The 19,076-nt window shown below is 37.2% G+C and overlaps 1 protein-coding gene and 1 pseudogene across 1 annotated transcript in view; both read right to left on the bottom strand.

Annotated features, from left to right (window-relative positions):
- The window catches only part of LOC113528345 (alpha-1,6-mannosylglycoprotein 6-beta-N-acetylglucosaminyltransferase B), an 84,085-nt gene that overhangs the window by 64,292 nt on the left and 717 nt on the right, over positions 1-19,076 (bottom strand). Inside the window, exon 2 of the mRNA XM_026916850.3 lies at positions 14,772-14,884. Within this exon, the coding sequence (XP_026772651.1) occupies positions 14,772-14,884 (113 nt within the window). The remainder of the gene's footprint in view (positions 1-14,771; positions 14,885-19,076) is intronic.
- Positions 5,874-6,724, bottom strand: LOC113528012 (60S ribosomal protein L37a-like; annotated as a pseudogene).

Genomic DNA, 19,076 nt, shown 5'->3' with positions numbered 1-19,076 from the left:
ACAGTGTAAGAAATGGAGCAAGATTTCAGTGGCGGATCCAGAACATTTTGACTGGGGTGGCCAAAGTTGGAATGCAGAACTTGTGTGGGATGGCTATAGCATAGTGAGACACATTGCCAGTAAATCTATATATATATAGTTAGATTCATTACATGTTTAACAGTATAACAGTACACAATATTAGAGTTTTCTTTTTTTTTGTCTGAATTTGTATTTTCAAATTAATCATTTTCAGGACTGGCTACAATCTTTCTCTAATAGTTCAGTAAAACCTAAAACATATACAATAGAAGAATCATAAACGTTAAACTACCAAATAAATTGACTTTTTTCTTATTAATCATGGGAATTGTGTGGTTTTGTAACACAAACAAAATTCATTTTAATGGTACTCTGTGAAGTATTCATAAAGCCATAGGTAAATATCTATAACTAACAACTGGAACAAACAACCAGAAGGCAAAAAAAAAAAAAAAAAATTCCAACATTGAACCTCAATGTGCTGTGTTATATTTGAAGTCGGTCCAAATTTTGGTGCTGCTATTAAGTTTCAGCTCTAGAAATCATCCATGTCTAGGCATGTTTCCCTATATTACTGACATATTCTACATAACAGGACACACCATTACACTATATTCTCATGTCTGCGCTATTATTCTGGCAGCCGCTGTGGCCAACTCACACCTCACAATATGAGTTAATTCACCCAGAACAGCAACCGATCCCTTCAGAAATCAACCAATCAAACAATACAACAGGCTACAAAACCCTGCTTCAGCAGCTTTGCATGCATTGTTTAAAACCAAACCCTGAGAGAGGCTTGTGGTAGAGCTGCACTTTAGCATTTTGTCATTAATCTGATTAGATTGTGTATTGATTTGAAAAATAAAGAGCACAATACAGGACATTATTTCAAACCCATATAATCCAACTAATGCAGTGGCCTAATTAATGTGACGCAGCATAATTAAATATTTACATCATTTCCTTTCGTTTCATAGCTCTGGTTAGCCTACTTGCTTATCATTATAGAGAAAGCTCACAGACTTTTCATAAGTATATGTATTTGGTTTAGCTATTCTGAGGACTGTGCTGCAAAGGTAAATACTCTGTTGAGTGTTTAGTGATGGAAAGTCTATCGGGGTTGCTAAATAAGGTCTTACAAGTATCGTTGGGGTATTCTTAACCCAACTGAGCTGGAAACATTATTCAGTTTAGATGTGGCTGCAGTTTCAGATGGTTTAGGCAAACTTTAAAATGTGTTTGGACTGAACAGCCAATTTAATATGACAATGCTGATTTCTCTGCAAGTGCCTGCATGCTTTTTACTGGTTCTAATTGGCCTGCCATTAAGAAATCCTTTTTACTAACAGCAGATTATGCTTGTCTTGGCATGAAAAAGAGAGCACTAGAAGTGATTATGTGATGACATTGAAGAGAGCTAAATATGTTGCCTGCCAAGTTAAAAATATTGCCCAGTGATCATTACAGTCAGTAGAAAATGTACCAATGTTCTAATGTTTATCGTGACAATACTGCAAACTGTGTGAAAGATTGGGCAATTATCATTAAAATATCAGCACATGGCTAACTGGTACATCCCTACAGAACAGCAAGAATCTTGCACATCAGTTTCCTTCAGGAATAAAGTGGCTAACTGTACATTTTCTAAGGCATTATGGTGTATTATATTGCAATGTACTGTATTTTTGAGCAATTATGCGTGTGCAAAAAGATCGAGGTACTGAAACAGAATCTTATAGTAGATGCTTTGTGTTTGTGGTGTGTATGCTGTTTAGTATGTCTGATTTCTTTGTGGCTTATACACAAAAGCCTTGCCATTCTGTGGCTTTAATTTTGACATTGGAATTGTGCTGTACTGAGGCTATAATCCTGCTAAGGTGTGCTGCCCTGGAATAATTTCATGTATTTATTAGCTAGCGGCAAATCCCTCATTGGTTAAAAAAGCAGGAGCAGGTTTTGACTGATAAAGTGGATTCATTACCTCTCCCTGCAACTCAATCAATATCTGCCAATTGAACTTGGCAGCAGGAGAGAGGACCACCAGTGTGCAGCCTGTGTGTGTCTGTTAGTGTTTATGTGGCTGCTATAGAGTAGTGGAGATGGGAAAATACAGCACAACGGCTATTTCTGTGACCCTTTGATGGGCCCAGCGGTGTGTGATTTGTTAATGTTGTTAACCTGTTAGCACTTAGGTTACAAGTGGTTTGTAAAACCAAAAATGATTATATCGAATGGAATACACTATACATATACACAGGCAGTTCTTTGTGTGTACATCTGTCTGCCTGTGTTTGTGTGTGCGTGTGTGCATTTTAATGAATCACAGAGGAAACATTCTGACACACGGTTCAACAGTAAATATGCAGAATCAAAAGTCAACAGGAAATATGCAAATATGTCAACAGCTTTCAACTATGGCAGCTGAAAAGAGGATGTCAGTTAAATTTGTGTGTGTGTGTGTGTGTGTGTGTGTCAACAGAAAAAAAGCCTTCATTTTTGCTTTATTATTTTGTCCAAAGATGTGGAAACATTTCCACTCAACTGTATTAGCTACTGACTTCAGCAGCAGTTTTGAAAGCTGTACCACCTCCCTGTGCGCTTAAAACCAAATAAATAAATATATTCGTCTTTGAAGAGATTCATTTTAAGCTACATTTAGCTTTAACACATTATGCTTTACACAAACTATATGCACATTCTCAACACTTCACAAGAAGCCTAACTAGTATTAAACACTTTATGCTTTTGTTAAGCCTGCTAGCCAGCTTCCTCCATTCAACAGCATGCGCAGCTCGACCTCAGTGTCTAGCCCATATTTAAGTGACCTCTCTCAGGCTAGGCATTGCAAAGTTAGCAGCTGCATGAGCTTGCAAACAAATGCAGAGCAACAGAAATGTTGAGAGGTTTTTTTTTTTTTGTACTTGTCCAAAGTGCCATGGGCACAGTAAGCAAGAGAAAATTACCCAAAGCAGGTAGCTGCTGAAGTAACATTAATGAATAGCAATAAGGTTGAAAAAAAAAAACCAAATAATAAAGTTATTGTTAATAACAAAACCTAACTTTATTATTTAGATTTTTTTCTCATCTCTCTTCCCTTACCTATTTCACTTATTTTCAGGACATGCGCTGCATCCCATATCACTGTCACTGCACTGAAGAGTATGTGTGTTATTAATAAAAAAAAAAGTTAATTTATTATTTAACAAAGAAGAACCTATATGGCAAAGTGTTATGTAACGAGATTTAACGATCATTTAACATTTATGGAAGAAGTCTCCAGTGTTTTGTAAAAGTTAAAGAGGTAAAGTTCCTTGAAGGAATTGTTCCTTGAAACCTTCCCCATGGAAAAGTCTTCAAGACAGAAGACTTTCAGAGAGTGCTTTCCGGGTTCTCTGTAATGTGACAATCTGCATTTTCTGTCTTATTAACTTCAAGCATGAGAAAAAAGAGACAGGTGAAGGAATGTTTATAGCTGCTATATTGTAAATGATAACAGGAGCTAATTTGTTTCTAGAATTCTATAAATCAACTGCAACTATTAAAGGATAAAAAGTATGAAGTGGCCATCTTTAATAGTTAAAAAATAATAATAATCATTGGCAAATTGCTCTGGTATAAGGGGAATAAAACCTGCTGTTATTGTAAAATAATAATCGTTGGCTGCACCGCTTTGTATATGGCTACATCACACCACTCCATCATTGACTATATCCCCATAGCAGCATGACTTATTGTATTTTATTTATTTAAGAAATCTGCATCTCAGTTCAACTTTGTATCCAGTGCTTCTCCCTCCCCAAAACAATCCAGACGGCATCTCCTCCCTCTGGTAGCTCTTACTACTGCAACATCTGTCTCATTGCCTTGCTTTTCTTTGCCCAAGCAGCTCTGGAGGCATATTCATTAGCACATTACCACAGAGTGAGATTGGACTGCAACCAGAAGGGGGGAACTGGGAAAGGCAAAAGCTATTAGATGAGACAAACTCTGTCACTTCTTTTCTTCATTTACTCTGCGCCTTATGGCTCCAGACAGCTCACTAACACTTCTTAGGATGTAGGGTTTAGCACACACACACACAGTAGATTGCTGAGAAGAGAATTAGTTGAATTCACCTGCACTGGGATTAAGGAGAGGGAGTGAAACAGTAGGAGGTTAGGTGAATTAATAATGGAAGCCGTTTGTGAGCACTGAAATGCAAAGTGACTAGAAACGATTAAGACAGCGATGATCATGTTTGTAGTCAGAGGCCATGTATGAGACAAATGTGAGGGAGATGATGACTCATACCACATATCAGCCTTTTTTTCTGCAGCTTTTATTAAAAAAAAAAAACTAAAATAGCCTAAATGTTTCGTTTTGGTTAGTGAGGTTACAGTTAGGGTTAGGATTAAGTTTAGGGGTAGGCATAGCATTACTTAGCTGCATTAACAATTATGTCTGTGGAAGGTCACCACAAGGCTAGACAAACTTGTGTTTGTGTGTGTGTGTGTGTGTGTAGGGGCGATGTAGGGGGGTGTTTATAAATAGATATGGAGTTACTAAACCCTGCTTGCAATTAGCAATCACATTACATGTGCTGCAGCTTGACAGGATGTTCATACATTTGCTTGAGACTACTGCTTCATAACTCCCACGAAATGTCACAGACTGCAACTTACATGTTTCCTAAACTAATGTGTAGTCACAGGAAATTTAAATTTGATATCCTATATCTAGGTGTGGTTCATTAAATAAATCCTTTTCTGCTTGTATATTGAATTGATTATGGAGGGTTTTTCTGCCAATCCTTAAGATTATTTGAAGATAATGGATGTAAATGTGGTCTGATATGCTCAGCTGCCAATTGTGCCGAATCCCAGAATCTCAGCGTGTTCTACCACTATCAGCTATCAACAACACTGCCTGATCAACAGCAGGTAAAAGTGAAGCCCATCTCCATTAATCAGCATGTGCTGGATTATTTTCAAATCAACAAGCTAATTCCATGTACTGTCATCTGGCATATGAGTATTCCAGCATGCTCTGTAATGACAGCTGAGAAAAGCTGTATGTCACATACAATCAAATGCTGTGCGTTGGAATAGTTGTGACTTTAATGCTGTGCGTTGGAATAGTTGTGACTTTCTGAAAACACTCTCCACTGTTTTCCATTAGGTCATGTACTCTTGTATAATTGGATACGACTGGCGACCATCCATTTTTTGAATAGCACTGGTTCTGGAAGTACAGTATATTTCCCATTTATTACCTCAATAGACATTTCAGGAAAAAAAAGAAAAATAATGTTTAATGTTCAGTCAAATCAACTATCTAGAATATGAATAAAAAAACTATTTGCTAAAAAAGATAAAGGTACATTACTGAGTACCTAATGTCCTTTAAAAAGAGAATGACATGATTATATAATATGTTCAAAAATGATGCTCTCAAATCAGTGATCAATGAAAAATTATGCTATCAGTTTCTCACATTTCCCTCAATTTTCACTAACAGTAGTTTCACATATTTTCTCCAGTGTTAGTGCTTTTGTATAAAATCTGTGCATATATTGCATAGTTTTGTGGACATGTAGTGTTCTATTAAATCGATGTAAACTGGTTGCTCTTTAGCTTTCCATATTTTAGTGTGTTTAATCAACAGATTGCCAGGCAGCAAACTTACAAGCCACAATGTAATGTCACAGTAATGATATAATGTTCTTCCCCTGGAGATGTACTGTGTGTCCAAGTCCTTTTGGTTCAGCTCTATTTTCATGGTTCCAGTGACATTTACTCTTCTAAGTGCAGATATGGGTCTCACTTTAGAACTCAGACTTTGACAAATGCAATCTATCAGACCATCGCAGGTCAGGGGAACTTCTGAACCTTACTGTTCAGCACTGTAGGAAAGTCTGTTTGGTCTTTCTTACGGTCTAAATCAAGCTCAGACTGCAGTCCAGATATGAACCCAGCAAAGTATTTCAGTGGACCGAACAGAGTACTTGAAAAAATACTGTAGCAGTGCCAATAAATGCATGTACAAAATGGCTGCGGCTTCCTAAACACGAACCATTGCAGCTTCTGTAAGGGATCTTTTATTGGAATAGTGGCTTAATCCAATCACATGCATTTATACAAAGAATTTACATAAAGGCGGCTCACTAGACCGGAGACTAGCAACCTGCTTAGAGACATTAGGTTGGAAAGAGGAGGGTTTTCATTGACTTTCATGGATTTTTTTTTTTTTTTTTAACGTCTCTGGTTTGATTAGCAAACTGAGAGCATGACTGGTTTAAAAAAAAGTCAATGACAAAAACTTTGTTGTTGTTGTTTTGTCACTCAAGACTTAATTTATTATGGGATGTTCCAATGAGCCACGTAGAAAATGCAAAATCTGAGACAAGGTGGTTTTAATCTGTACAAAAATAAAGTCCTTCAACTCCTTCAGTCTCTTGATGGCAGCCTTAACTCTAACAGCCAACATGGTGTTGTATGTCCAGGTACCTCCAGCTACAGTGCCAGATGCCAACAGCCTTTTATCTTCATCCTAGTCTTGCCACAGAAGGAGCAGATGTACTTCCCGTGCTGGCTGATCTCAATCTTTTTCACCATCTTCCTGAGCGAGGTACCATAACAGGTACCATATTTCACAACAGTTCCTACCTTCTTAGTGCACTTGGCCTTTTCGCACATGTAATGGATGAATGCAAGACATGTTCAGCACGATGGATTTGATTTAGGTGGATTATTATAAAAACTGAATGTTTAAAAATGAATGGACAAACAAGCACACATTTATTCCCCCATGTCAAATTTAAACCAGATATCTCAAAAGTCCATGGCACTGGTCAAATGTTGTAACATAAAGCACTGCTATGAAACTAAATATAATGAACTTTGAATTCTCTTATTTATAGCCATAAACTAATCATTAATTGATAAACATTTAAAGGTAACTTGTCGCCATTCAGTTGTTTTAGTTGCTTATCAAAACCTTTGTAGATAAGAAATTTTATTTGAATTTGAATTTGAAGTCAAAGGCAATGATTCCACAGAGCACAGCATATGAATTTCATTACAGCAAGACCTAGTATACTAGAGTGTAAGTGTTACATACATGCTTTCAGTAACTATTCTCCAGCTCTTCCCTGTGTGCAGGAGGCTAGAAAATCTCTATAATGATTATGTACTCTGATGCATGCTAACATTTGACCTCATCTACCAGTGGTACTTACCAAGAGACCAAGTACTAGGGCACAACTGATATGAACAACCCCTCACTCACAAACATACTAACAGTCACTGGATAAGGGGTAGGTTATTATACTAGAAGTGTAGGTTGTCAGCATTTTGTGGTAAGAGGGCTCCTTCTCTTATTAAAAATGTTCCCTCCTGTGCTAAATACTTCCTCAACTGAGACTGACAGGACCAGTGAAAAGTGGCTGCAGTTAAAGTGCTACTACTTAAAACTCTTGCCTGTCTTCCTGTCTATTACCTTTCTCTCTCTCAGGTAACATTTTAACTCTTTAGCAGTGCTTCAAGGGACAGCATGCTTTCACAGAGTGTCCAAGTAAGTCACACGGAGTCGTACTATCAATTGTTGGCTTTATATCTTCTGCAGTTGATGAGCTTCATTATCCAGTCAGGCTTTAGCTGTGTCTTTGGAGAAAAAAAAAAATGATTTTTTCCACTATGATCTTGGAAATGCCTCTTCCAAGTCTGCTCAGCATTGCTCCCCTCATTGTCTGGACACTGACAATCCAGCGGTGTAAACTAGGTTTGAAATGATGTCCCACTCAACAATGGCTTGACAGATGTAATCTCTTTTCTGCACTAGCATTCTCTGTATTCTGTGCAATTTGAAATTCATTTTATGACAACTGCCTGAATGACAGAGCACATGGGTAAGTCAAACCCACTGTAATGCTGCAAGGTGCTGTTTGGTGAGCACTGAATGGAGAATATTTGTGCCACTTCTTATCTTTTGGGCTAGCTTGGACTATTCTTATATGCCTCATTTCAGAATGGTATATGTTTTCTGAATTATAACGAAAGAGAGGTGTAAAAATGCAATTTGTCAGGTTTAAATATTGTTTGCAAATGAGTGATTCATGACCCTAGCAATCTACAGTGTGTTTTTTTCTATGTATTTGAATAGAGATGATCAGTGCTTTATCAGTGATTTTCATTAATACCAATAATAATTCATTAATAAGTTGTGGAACCTTAATTTGGACCAATTTTATTGGTCAACTGACACACACACACACACACACACACACACACACACCTATACGTTCAGTGTCAATGATGTCTACTTTAAATCATTGAAATGTTAATAAAATGTTAAGCTTTCCATTATTAAGCTCTTGTGGATGGGTTGTGTTCATAGAGCTTTGTGTATTTTGTGTAAATATTTAAGATATTTTGCTTTGAAGCATGTCTCGTTTTTTGAAGCATCTCCCAAGTGTTCCTGTGAAACTAGTAGAACTAGCCATTAGGGGATTGTTAGACTACTGGAAAGACCAATCAAGTATCTAATTAACTATCTAAAAGTTTCTCATAATTAGGCTATATTCAGACCATTTAGACACTTGGACTATCAGAGATGATTCCAAGGACTGTTGGAGCCCCAAGCAAGAAAATGCAAGGGGCTGTTTTTTACTTCTTCATTGCAGCTATGTCACCCATTTATAAAGAATCGACCAAGAATTCTACCAAAAAAGGAAAAAAAAAATTGAACTTGATCATGCATAGAATGTTCAGCAGAAAACCTATAAAATGGCTAGATTACAAGAGCTAATTATTAATTCATTAGTAAACAGACTTTTTAAAGTAAGACATTAATTAATTTTTATATAGTGTACATGCCTGTGGAAGTATAACAGCCTAAGTGACCTTGTGGCGGCAACTGTAGCATAATTTGAATTTTAATTACAGAACCATTTTCTGAAATGTAAAGAACCATTTCATCATTCATCTGGTTATGAATAACACAATATTTTGTTCTATTTGAATTTAACTAACTAAACCAACACAAAATATCTTAGTTTACTGCATTTTTTTTGTATTACCATTTTATTTACACATTTACATGTAAATTCACATGTAACTGTAAACCATTTACAAATGCATTTTTGTGACACAAGGTTAATTAAACAAAAAAAAATGTATTGGTGGCAACAGTATTCACTATAGGTCAAGTAGGTTGAATATTTATGCAAGTTACTGTATAATAGCAATCCTCCTTGACAGCCACATTTATGGTGCATTATATTTCAAATGGAGTAAAATTGGTTCAGAAGTGTCAGTGCAGAGGAGTTCTGGTGAGTCTCCAGAGAAAGACTAATGCGACTTTAATGAAATGAGGCAAAGACAATCCACAGCTTACTCCTTCCTGCTATCCTGTCCAACAAAATCCTAAAGCGCAGTGAAGATAACAGAATTGATGGCAAGTTATTTTTAAGGGTTTTTTTTAGGTTTAAGACCTATTTTGAAACATTTAGATCAAATGTATATTTGTATATCCAGGATTTCTGCTAGCACAATATCTCAGAAACGAGTAGTTGAATACTTGTAGGATATATATATAGCTTTATCATTATAACCTTATATACTGTAGTCTTCAATAACTTCCTTCCTCTTTGAAGTATATTTTAAGAGTATTTCAGGCATGCCGTTGGCTTCTACACTATTTTTTTTTTTTTTTTACAATGCAGTCGACAATACCAATAAATAATGGTGAAAAGAAAGTAAAATGTCATGCAAGTAGTTAAGTGACAGCCATCACCTTTCTCATAATGCTACATCCACATTTTTTTTTTATTTATCTACAACTGAGAACTAAAAGCTTAAAGTGTCATTTAAAGATATTTGGGAAAGACATCATGAAAGACATCATGCACTCAGCATAAATACTCAGTATCAAGAAAAGTTATTGCATAGTTCAACAATCAGAGGCCACGTTTTATTACCAATATATCACACTAAGAGTTTTTAACAGTGATATAATAGTTAAAAAGACAAATCATTGAAAAAATGTCATTCAGACCACCAGCAAAATGCAAGCCTTCTACAACTCCAATTACACTATCTGACAGATATTAGACATGAATAAAATATCATTCAAACCATGGCCCACTTCTTAAAACATGGATTACATATTTAGCTGGCTTGAATTGTTGACAATTTGATATGACATTGGATTTGTCTGCCCTTAAGACAACAAGTCATGAGCTCAAACCTGCTCAGGAGCACACTTGTTCAATATAACAAGATTAGCTTGTTTATCATAAAGAAAAAAATGAAATTAAAAAATTGTACTTCCTCCAGAAGAAATCTGCAAAAGCTAATGAAACCTAAAGAAATTCGAGCCACCACAGAAACCGCTGGTGCTAATGTACATAGCCACTACCAAAACAATCCTCACGTCGTGTATCTCCATCTGGTTCAGCTCTGCAACTTCACACACTCCAAGTGTAAGCTACAGCAGATTATAAAAAAGTGCAGAGAAAATCACTAGGTGCCAGCTCTCCCCCTCACAGACTTGTATTCATCTACGGCAGGACTACTGCACAGACTGCCTCATTCAGCAACAGGCAGGGTTGCAGTGGATCCACCAGACTGCTGCCAATTAATATTATGAAAATTCTACATATGATTTTTGACAGGGATTTTGTCAAAGTGCTCCCCAGTGTAATGCACACAAGCAAAATGATGTAAATTTAGATGCAGGCACAGACTAGCAAAAACTTGCTGAAAAATTGCAGGCAAGGCAAGCTATTATTGAAGATGAATGAAAGAATGAATCATTTCAAGTTGCTGTGTATTTGTTGTCGCACACAGCCAGTAAATATAATGCAATGAAAATGCAGTATGTCATGTTCTTTTCCCTTTATCCTTTTTTATATATTATTATTCTGTTTTATCCCAGTATGTGTGCAATAGATGTAATTGGTAAACACAGAAAGACAGATTGAACTATTTCATTCCTGCAAGAGAAGTTGAATCAGAATGAAAGACAGCAAAGTTGATATTTTGTTGTTGCACACTTGTTTAACAGTTATTTGGTGTATTTAGTAAAGGATAGGGATTTGTAAAAGATTTGTGCCAGTTCTAGCTGAAATGTGAAAATGCAATTTTAATGACTGCTCCCTGAGCTCCTTGAGCAGGTTATTTAAATTAGAGGAAAAGAAGAAGTCTGACAATTTAAACTATACGTATAGAGACAGGTGACAAAGTAAGAACCTGAATTAATAAATGGAGACATAACGTGTGTAGGTGCTACTGGACCCGTGTTGCATTTAAGCAATTAACATCCTACCGTGTTCTGTGGCATATATTTAAAAAAGCAATTTTGCCGTTATTTTGCCGAAAAACCGTTATTAGGGCATGATTGGTGAGAGCTTCAATGAACTGGCTAACGTTTCAACAGGAACAGGGACTAAAATGATATCTGTGGGTTGTCATCAATATTCTTTCCATCTATGGGAAAGACATCAGAAAATAGGGTTGGAAATTGTGGTCGAAAGCACACATTCATTGACCATGATGTTCATGCATTACTGCAATATACTGTATATGGAAAACAAAAGAACAACTATTCTTCAGGTGACTGAGAATGTCAGTGGTGTTCATCCCTCCAGTACATTTCCAGACACTTCTGTAATTTATCCCAAGGCACACTGAAGCTTTAAATTCTGTTCAATTGACTTGAAACCTTGACAACTGATCTCAGCCTTGTGCTACAGTATTAATATTAGAGATTGTGTTTTAAATGTAATGAAATGTGGTGGGTAGGAGGAGGCAGGCAAAAACTACAAGAAGCTCTCTTGTGTAGAGAGGAGCAGATCAACAGGCAATCCAATCTCATGCAAAATTCACAGGGTTTCTAACAAAAGAGATGGATTTCACTTGATTTAATACAAATGAAGAAACTAGAAAAGGTATGATTGCTAAACCCAGCACAGCATTGAGGCAGAGGATTGCTCTCTCTGCTACTGTACTACGCCCCCACCCTGCAACCACATCACACATCGCTATTCATTATTCAGTTGAGAGAGAGAGAGAGAGAGAGAGAGAGAGAGAAAGAGAGAGAGAGAGAGTGCAAGAGATGGAAATAGTAAAATCTAGTATTGTGTCAAATATATAGAAGGACGCAGGGCAAAAGATGAATAGAGGTCTTCATCTCTTATGTCCATCTATGGATTGAGGGCAAACTAACATTAATTAAATAATTAATTATTTAATCTGTCGTTCTCTGTTTCTCTCTCTGTTTCTCTCTCTTTCTCTCTCTCTGCAGTAATCGGTGCTGTTAAACTAGTTAAACTAAAGATTATACATCACTTAGAGCTATGTCAAAATATGAAGTATACAGCAGATGAATTTTGCTTAACACAATAATTTTTCCCACTACACACATATAGTCCATAAACTATAACTACAATTCTCCACATAACAGGCCACTGGTTCTCCCTAACAGAATTGATTTAATGTCTATGCTTTTATTCCATAAACTACTGGTTACAATTTATGGACCCTTAATAATCACAAATTTTCATATTGCTGTGGGCTACTCACTACTTGTAGGATGCACTGGTGCCAAGTCTCATTTCTAGATGTGACTCTCTCTGTGTTCTTCCTACACCTATCGCACACTAGTGACCAGGACTGGAGTGGGACTCCACTTCAGCCAGGGAGTTACATCGTGCCCATCAGCCCACTTGAATTTGATGAATGGAGTGGGGAATACATTTTTTTTTTTACAAGCAATTGAACCAATGAATAGTACTTAATACAGCTGTCATGTCACTAAACCAACAAGAAAAAGTGTAACAAAGTTGAAATATCCACTAAAAACATTCTTGCTTCTTAAATAATAACTCAAAGAGAAACTGTCAGAGAAAGGTAACCAACTTGGTTAACACTTGCTAAACACTGTGCGTGGCTACGTTTTGTAAAATCTTGTCCTCTTGTCCATCTCTTTCTTTGCCTGCTTGTCATAGTGCAATACCCAAATATCCAATAGCCTGCTAGTGAAAAAATAAAAACTGGGGGAATGTGACAGTCATGACACTTAACATGTTACTAATGCAAGCTAAGCTCCAAGCTCTCAATGTCAGCAGTGTTTCAAGGCCCCTCATAGAATTTTACACTGTTCAACTATTCAGAATAGATCTGCTGCTTTTGGCATTTTGGCTGCATCCCCCTTGAGTACTGCTGATTCACTCTTCTAAATTTTGCACAAATATGAACTTTGTGGTGGTGTTTTCAGTCTGTGAGTGCATTTCTGTGTTTATATGCAGGACAGAGGGTGAAATGTGGCAAGCCACTTTCACGAATTCAATGCTGTTGGCCCACAGTGTTGTTGGCCCACTGAAATCAGTGCACAAGATTTCTCCTTATTACCACTCCGACACTGAATCAATCACAATGTGAAGAGTAGATCACTCTCATCACTTTGTGTATGTGTGTGTGTGCAGCATTGTGTAGCATTATGTGTGTAGCATTGTGTAGCATTATGTGTGTAGCATTGTGTGCGTGCATGGAATCTAGCCGGTGCTGTAGTAACATCAGCTTACAAGATGATCCTTTTACAAAATTATTCAATTTAATGACCCAGTCTCACAGATCTGAAAACTGGGCGGAGGCCTGGGGACTGAAGGTAGGTAGGTGGGTGGAGTAGGTGGGTGGTGGGGGGTGGTGGTTGGGGGGGTGTCATATACAGTATATTGCTGTTCTTGGCTGACAGGAGTGGAACCCAATGTGGTTTTCTGCCATTGTACCTCAGCCAGCTCAAGGTACAATGTGTTGTGCTTTCAGAGATGCTTTTGTTCTTACCACGGTTGTATAGAGTGGTAGTCTGGCCATTCACCCCCGCCCTCTCTCATCAACAGGGTGTTTCTGCCGCCAGAACAGCCACTCTGTGGAAGTGGAGGCGCGTTCCAGCACCGGTTTGTGAATGGAGGGTGGAGCCGGAGAAGGTGAGAGGTAAGGAATGCACACCCACAGGGAGTTGTAATAACAGGTGTTCTGTGTTACAATGAGCTGTGGCGAGGATAAAAAGGAGAGAGACGAGCACCTCGAAAGAGAGAGAGAGAGCCAGCCAGCACAGAGCCGTGTGTATGCATGCGTGTGTGTGGAAAATAACACAGCTGAAAAGTGGAAGTAAAAGATAAAGAATATAGCGCCTTCTGAGTTGTGGCCAATGTTGATGAGGTAGATAAGGACTATTTTAAGTGTCAGAGTTAGGAATAAATGACCTTGCTAGCCTATTTGCGCATCAGATTAAAGATATGAATTGTTTTTTTCTTTTTACACTCAAGTTTTCTGTCCTTTCTGTCCAATTTCGATTTATAATCAATTATAACGATAATAATTGGTTTAGGATTGTTGCCTTTATCCATTTCAATCACTGCCTTTTAAATTGATGCATCGATCCATATCACCTGATCGTTAAACCCCTATTACCCACCCTAACAATGTCTGTTCCACTGAAATCTCCTTTAACAGCACTTGGATTTTAAGACCTGCATGTGTGTGTGTGTGTGTGTGCGTGTGTGTGTAATCTGCAGTCTGCAGCCATAGAGACCATTCACACTGTACTGACCAAAAGAAAAATCTCAGTACAATCTGAAATCCCCCATAGTAACAAATCCTTAAACCCCCTTTATACTTAGCTCTACTGAATCAGTTGATACATGCTGCCTCTAACTGTCTAAACACTAATAGAAACTAGCTGAAAATTAAGTAATAGAGGCTGCGTACCTTCGGTGCGAATGGTGAAGGGAGAGTCTCCAAGCCGTTTGGCCGAGAACTGGCCCCCCAGAGAGGTCATTAGGAAGCAGAGGCTGAAGAAGCCGAGCCCTACCACAAAAATCCTGCAGAGAACAAGAGAAAAAAGATATTAGTGCATCCATTATTGTGGCACGAGCTCAAAAGGAGAAAAGACAGTCAGGAAATTGAATAGTTTAATAGTAATATATAGCTCTTGGTTTGAATAATAATGCTTTGTACAAAGGTATTGTATTCCTGCTCAGTATATCTGCTCTTTGTATCAAGCCAAATAGATTTTCTGTCACCGGCACAAATTATTACTATAGGATGTACTAACTTATGTGGATTCTGACCATAGTTTGCAAACAGGCATTTAGTGTATAATTAAAACCAATTGGGATAATAATATAAGTATTATTTATAAGGTAACATTACTTCTGATATACAGTTGTATGCAAAAGTTTGTGCACCCCTGGCCAAATTACATATTTTATTGAATTTTGAAGTGAAGTAAATACAACCTCTGCAGCAAACTATTTTTTAAAAAATAAGAAATATTAATGCAGTTACTTTCTATATGATAAACATAAATTTTTTTTTAAAAAATTAAATCGTAATTGTGGCATATGCACAATTTTGGATTACGTTGGATCACAGCCTGCAAACGGTTCTTCTAGCCAGCTGGGAGTCTCTTTATTCTTGTTTAATGAATTTTCACCCACTATTCCTTGCAGAATTCTTCTAGTTGTGAGATATTCTTGGGCCATCTTCCATGCACATGTTTAATATCTACCCACATTTTCAATGATGTTTATGTCAGGAGACTGTGAGAGCCATTCCAAAAGCTTTAGCCTGCATTTCTTGAAGTAGTTTGTGGTGGATTTTAAGGTTTGCTTTGGATCACTGTCCTGTTGTGAAGAAGGGAAGCCAGTCTCTTCTTCAGTTTCTTGACTGACTGTGTCACATTTGCTTCCAGAATGTACTGATATTTCCTGGAATCTATTCTTCCATCTACCTGTGCAGTGTTTCCTGTGCCACTGGCTGTCACACAAGCCCAAGGCTAATAGATCCACCTACATGCTTAACAGCTGGCAAAGTGATCTTTTCATCAAATGCTTTGCCTTTTTTCTACAAACATACCTTCATATGTCAGCTAAATCTTCCTGTCATTTGGCGATTTTGCGTTGCCATTCTGCCCAGCATACAGGCGGTTCTATCTGAACATTTTCTTGATCTTCCAGATCTTGCCTTGACTTCCACAATTCTCCTTCACTGTCATTTCTTAATGACATTTCAAACGGTAGAAATTGTGAGCTGAATTGTTCTTCAATATCCTCTCATAGTCTTCCTCTGCTTTGTAGGCATCAATCAGTGCCTTAGAGGAGTCCATGGTTGTTGAGTGTTAGCACAAGGTTTAAAGAGTAAGAGAATTTATTACACTCTGGAACTGACAACTAACAAATCTTGACCTGAGTAACAAGTCCTAAAAAGTCAGTTAAGGCCTTAAAAGTCCATTTGTTTCTAAGACTTTACTGGAAGGGGGGTCCAAACTTTTGCACATGCCACAATTACTATTTTTTTTCTATTTTGTAAGTTCATCAAATATAAAGAACTATGCATTAACATTTGCAGAAAAATGTTATTTTTTAAAATAGTTTGCTGCAGGGGTTGTATTGAGTTCCTTTTCTGCATGCAACAGAATGTCTGTGTTGAACAAATACTTTCCTGAAAAGGTTTGTAACACTAAGTAGTTCTTTAATGTAATCTTAATTATGCTCTTTAATTAACTAGTGAAACCTTTCTTAACTAAAGTGGTATACAGACTCATTCGTAAATAACCTGACCTATCCATTATTCACCACATACTTCTTTATATAAAGGTCACTAATTTCTGTACAAAAGAAGTGCTTGAAAGCTCTCGTTTTCATTAGCATTCTTCTTCTATTTATTATTATTTTTCTCTGCTAAAACAATTTGTGCAGACCGAACCAAAGCTCATACAGCCGTGAAACTTGAAATTCTTCCATTGTCTAATTCTTGGCCATGTGCCAACAATCTGCCTAAAATCTGCCCGCAGATTTTACACTTAACGGCGTAGTATGTGTAACCAACATTTGTGAAATAGTCCAACTAAGATTTTTGGTGTAGTTTTACAAAGTTGGTGTCAAAATACTGAGTCTCTTGTTGAAATTTGCATGAAACCTGAAAGACATTTTCAGGACAAAGTTATGGGTGTGGTCTTCCATAGGGACTAAAGTCATGTAATTGTTTCTCAGGAATCATAAGCAATCAGAATGAAATCTGGTACAATGCATCTTTGCACTAATGTGTAAGTAAATTCTGATGATGACATGATTACATAAAAACACAGCTGCCACTGATTCCATTCCATAGCCACCAGTTCAACTGTGTACCGATGGTTATTTAAAAATGTTTCAGTTCTGAAATGCTTTTTTTGTGGATTTCTGATCCTTTATAAACGTATCTATGTAAAATAATGGCAATAAACAGGGGAAAAAATGCTAGGAGGACCCCTTGTATTTTCCTGCCTGGGGACACCACAGTTTCTAGAATTGGCTCTGAGGGTCTCCGGTTAGATCACATGCATGAGTTTCGCATGCTCTACCCATGTCCATGTGGGTGTCCTCTGGGTTCCTCCAAAAAACATGCTGGTAGGTGGATTGGCTATGTTGTACTGCCCATAGCTGTGCATGATTGTGTGAAAGTGTGTGTGCACGGTGCCGTGCAATGGACTGGTGTATCATCCAGGGTGTACTCCCACCTCATGTTGAGAATTCCCTGGAAAAGTAAAGCAGTTACTCAAGATTGATTGAATGAATGAATGAATGAAAGAATTGTAGCTTCAGAGAATCAGTGATTTGACATCTGGGTTGGGGAGGCAATTTGGGTGTCAGGACTTATTTCAAGTGTGCCGTCAGTGCCACCCATGTGGGCACACCCCGGATTGCCTGTTAACAGAGATAAACAGGCTGCAAAATAATTGGTTGGGTACAAGAGAAACCCTTAGTCTCAGTCTCACCATGCAGCCCCTGACAGTGTCATGCCACTGGCGAACTTATCGACACAGTACTGCTGTGCCATGCACAGTTAAAAAAAAAAAGGGGGCAATTAGGATAGCTTGAATAAAATAAAAATAAGCCCCTGGATATACGCCTCAGTCCTATACACACCTCATGAAACCCATCTACAGCTTCTATAAATAATTCTCAGCAAGTAATTTAGAAATGGTTAGCTACTGGCTGACTGATACTATGGATTTCCTCTCCATGTCTATTTGCTCAGCACTGCTTTCCAGTTGCTCACCCACAGCGCATAGGTGAGGAACATTTCTCCTCACGGCTCACTGCATCGTGGAAAATGATATTTAGGTACTTAGACAAAGTCAAGTGGCCTTTCAAGAATAACACACCTACCTCATGTAAAAGGTGAGAAAGACATGGAGATAGAAATGGATGAGCAGAATGGATGAGCACTTCCTAACTAGAAAAAAGGGGGCAAGTTGGGAGCACAACTGAGATTTATTTTTTTTTTTTTTTTAAAAAAGAGTGCTAGTTTAATGATTGGGCATTGTGTTATTTAGTTATATAGTTAGTCAAAGTTTGTGCCAATTTTCAGAACAAAGGTAAGCAAGAAAATATCCAGATGTACAAAACAGTGCCACACAAACAAAATGTATAACTATACATCTGTGCATCCTAAAAGGAAGTATAGTGTTTTTATGAAAATAGGGAAGGGATACAAGGACTACAAATAATATTTTACACTCCCTTTGTCATAGGGTAAGATAATATATACTTGGTATGTATTTAAAAAAATTTATATATATGTGTGTGTGTGTGTGTTTGTTTGAATTTAGAAAAAAAAACAAGTATGATGAGTGCCTTAAAATATTGCTGCATTCACAGAAACTTATCAACTTGTGCAGGTGAAGAAAGAGTTTTATTATAAATAACAAATAAGCATGAACTTTCTTATGTTTTTTTTTTTTTTTTACTTTGTTTCTAAAAGTTTTTATGAGCATCATTTTTAGGAGCTGTTCAGCACAAAGCAGCTAAAATGCACCCTTCAATATATGACCCTGCTTCATAGCGTTACGTCTTACGCATTCAGTTATTAATCCTAAAAGTAGCTCTATATACCGCTCGTTTATTTTATATATATATATATATATATATATATATATATATATATATATGTATATATATATATATATATATATATATATATATATATATATATATATATATATATATACTACAGTACGCCTGCATCATT

This window comes from Pangasianodon hypophthalmus, chromosome 13 (genome assembly GCF_027358585.1).
Source record: "Pangasianodon hypophthalmus isolate fPanHyp1 chromosome 13, fPanHyp1.pri, whole genome shotgun sequence".
Lineage (NCBI taxonomy): Eukaryota > Metazoa > Chordata > Actinopteri > Siluriformes > Pangasiidae > Pangasianodon > Pangasianodon hypophthalmus.
Note: the sequence above shows the minus strand (reverse complement) of the source record. Positions and strands in the feature narration are given on the sequence as shown.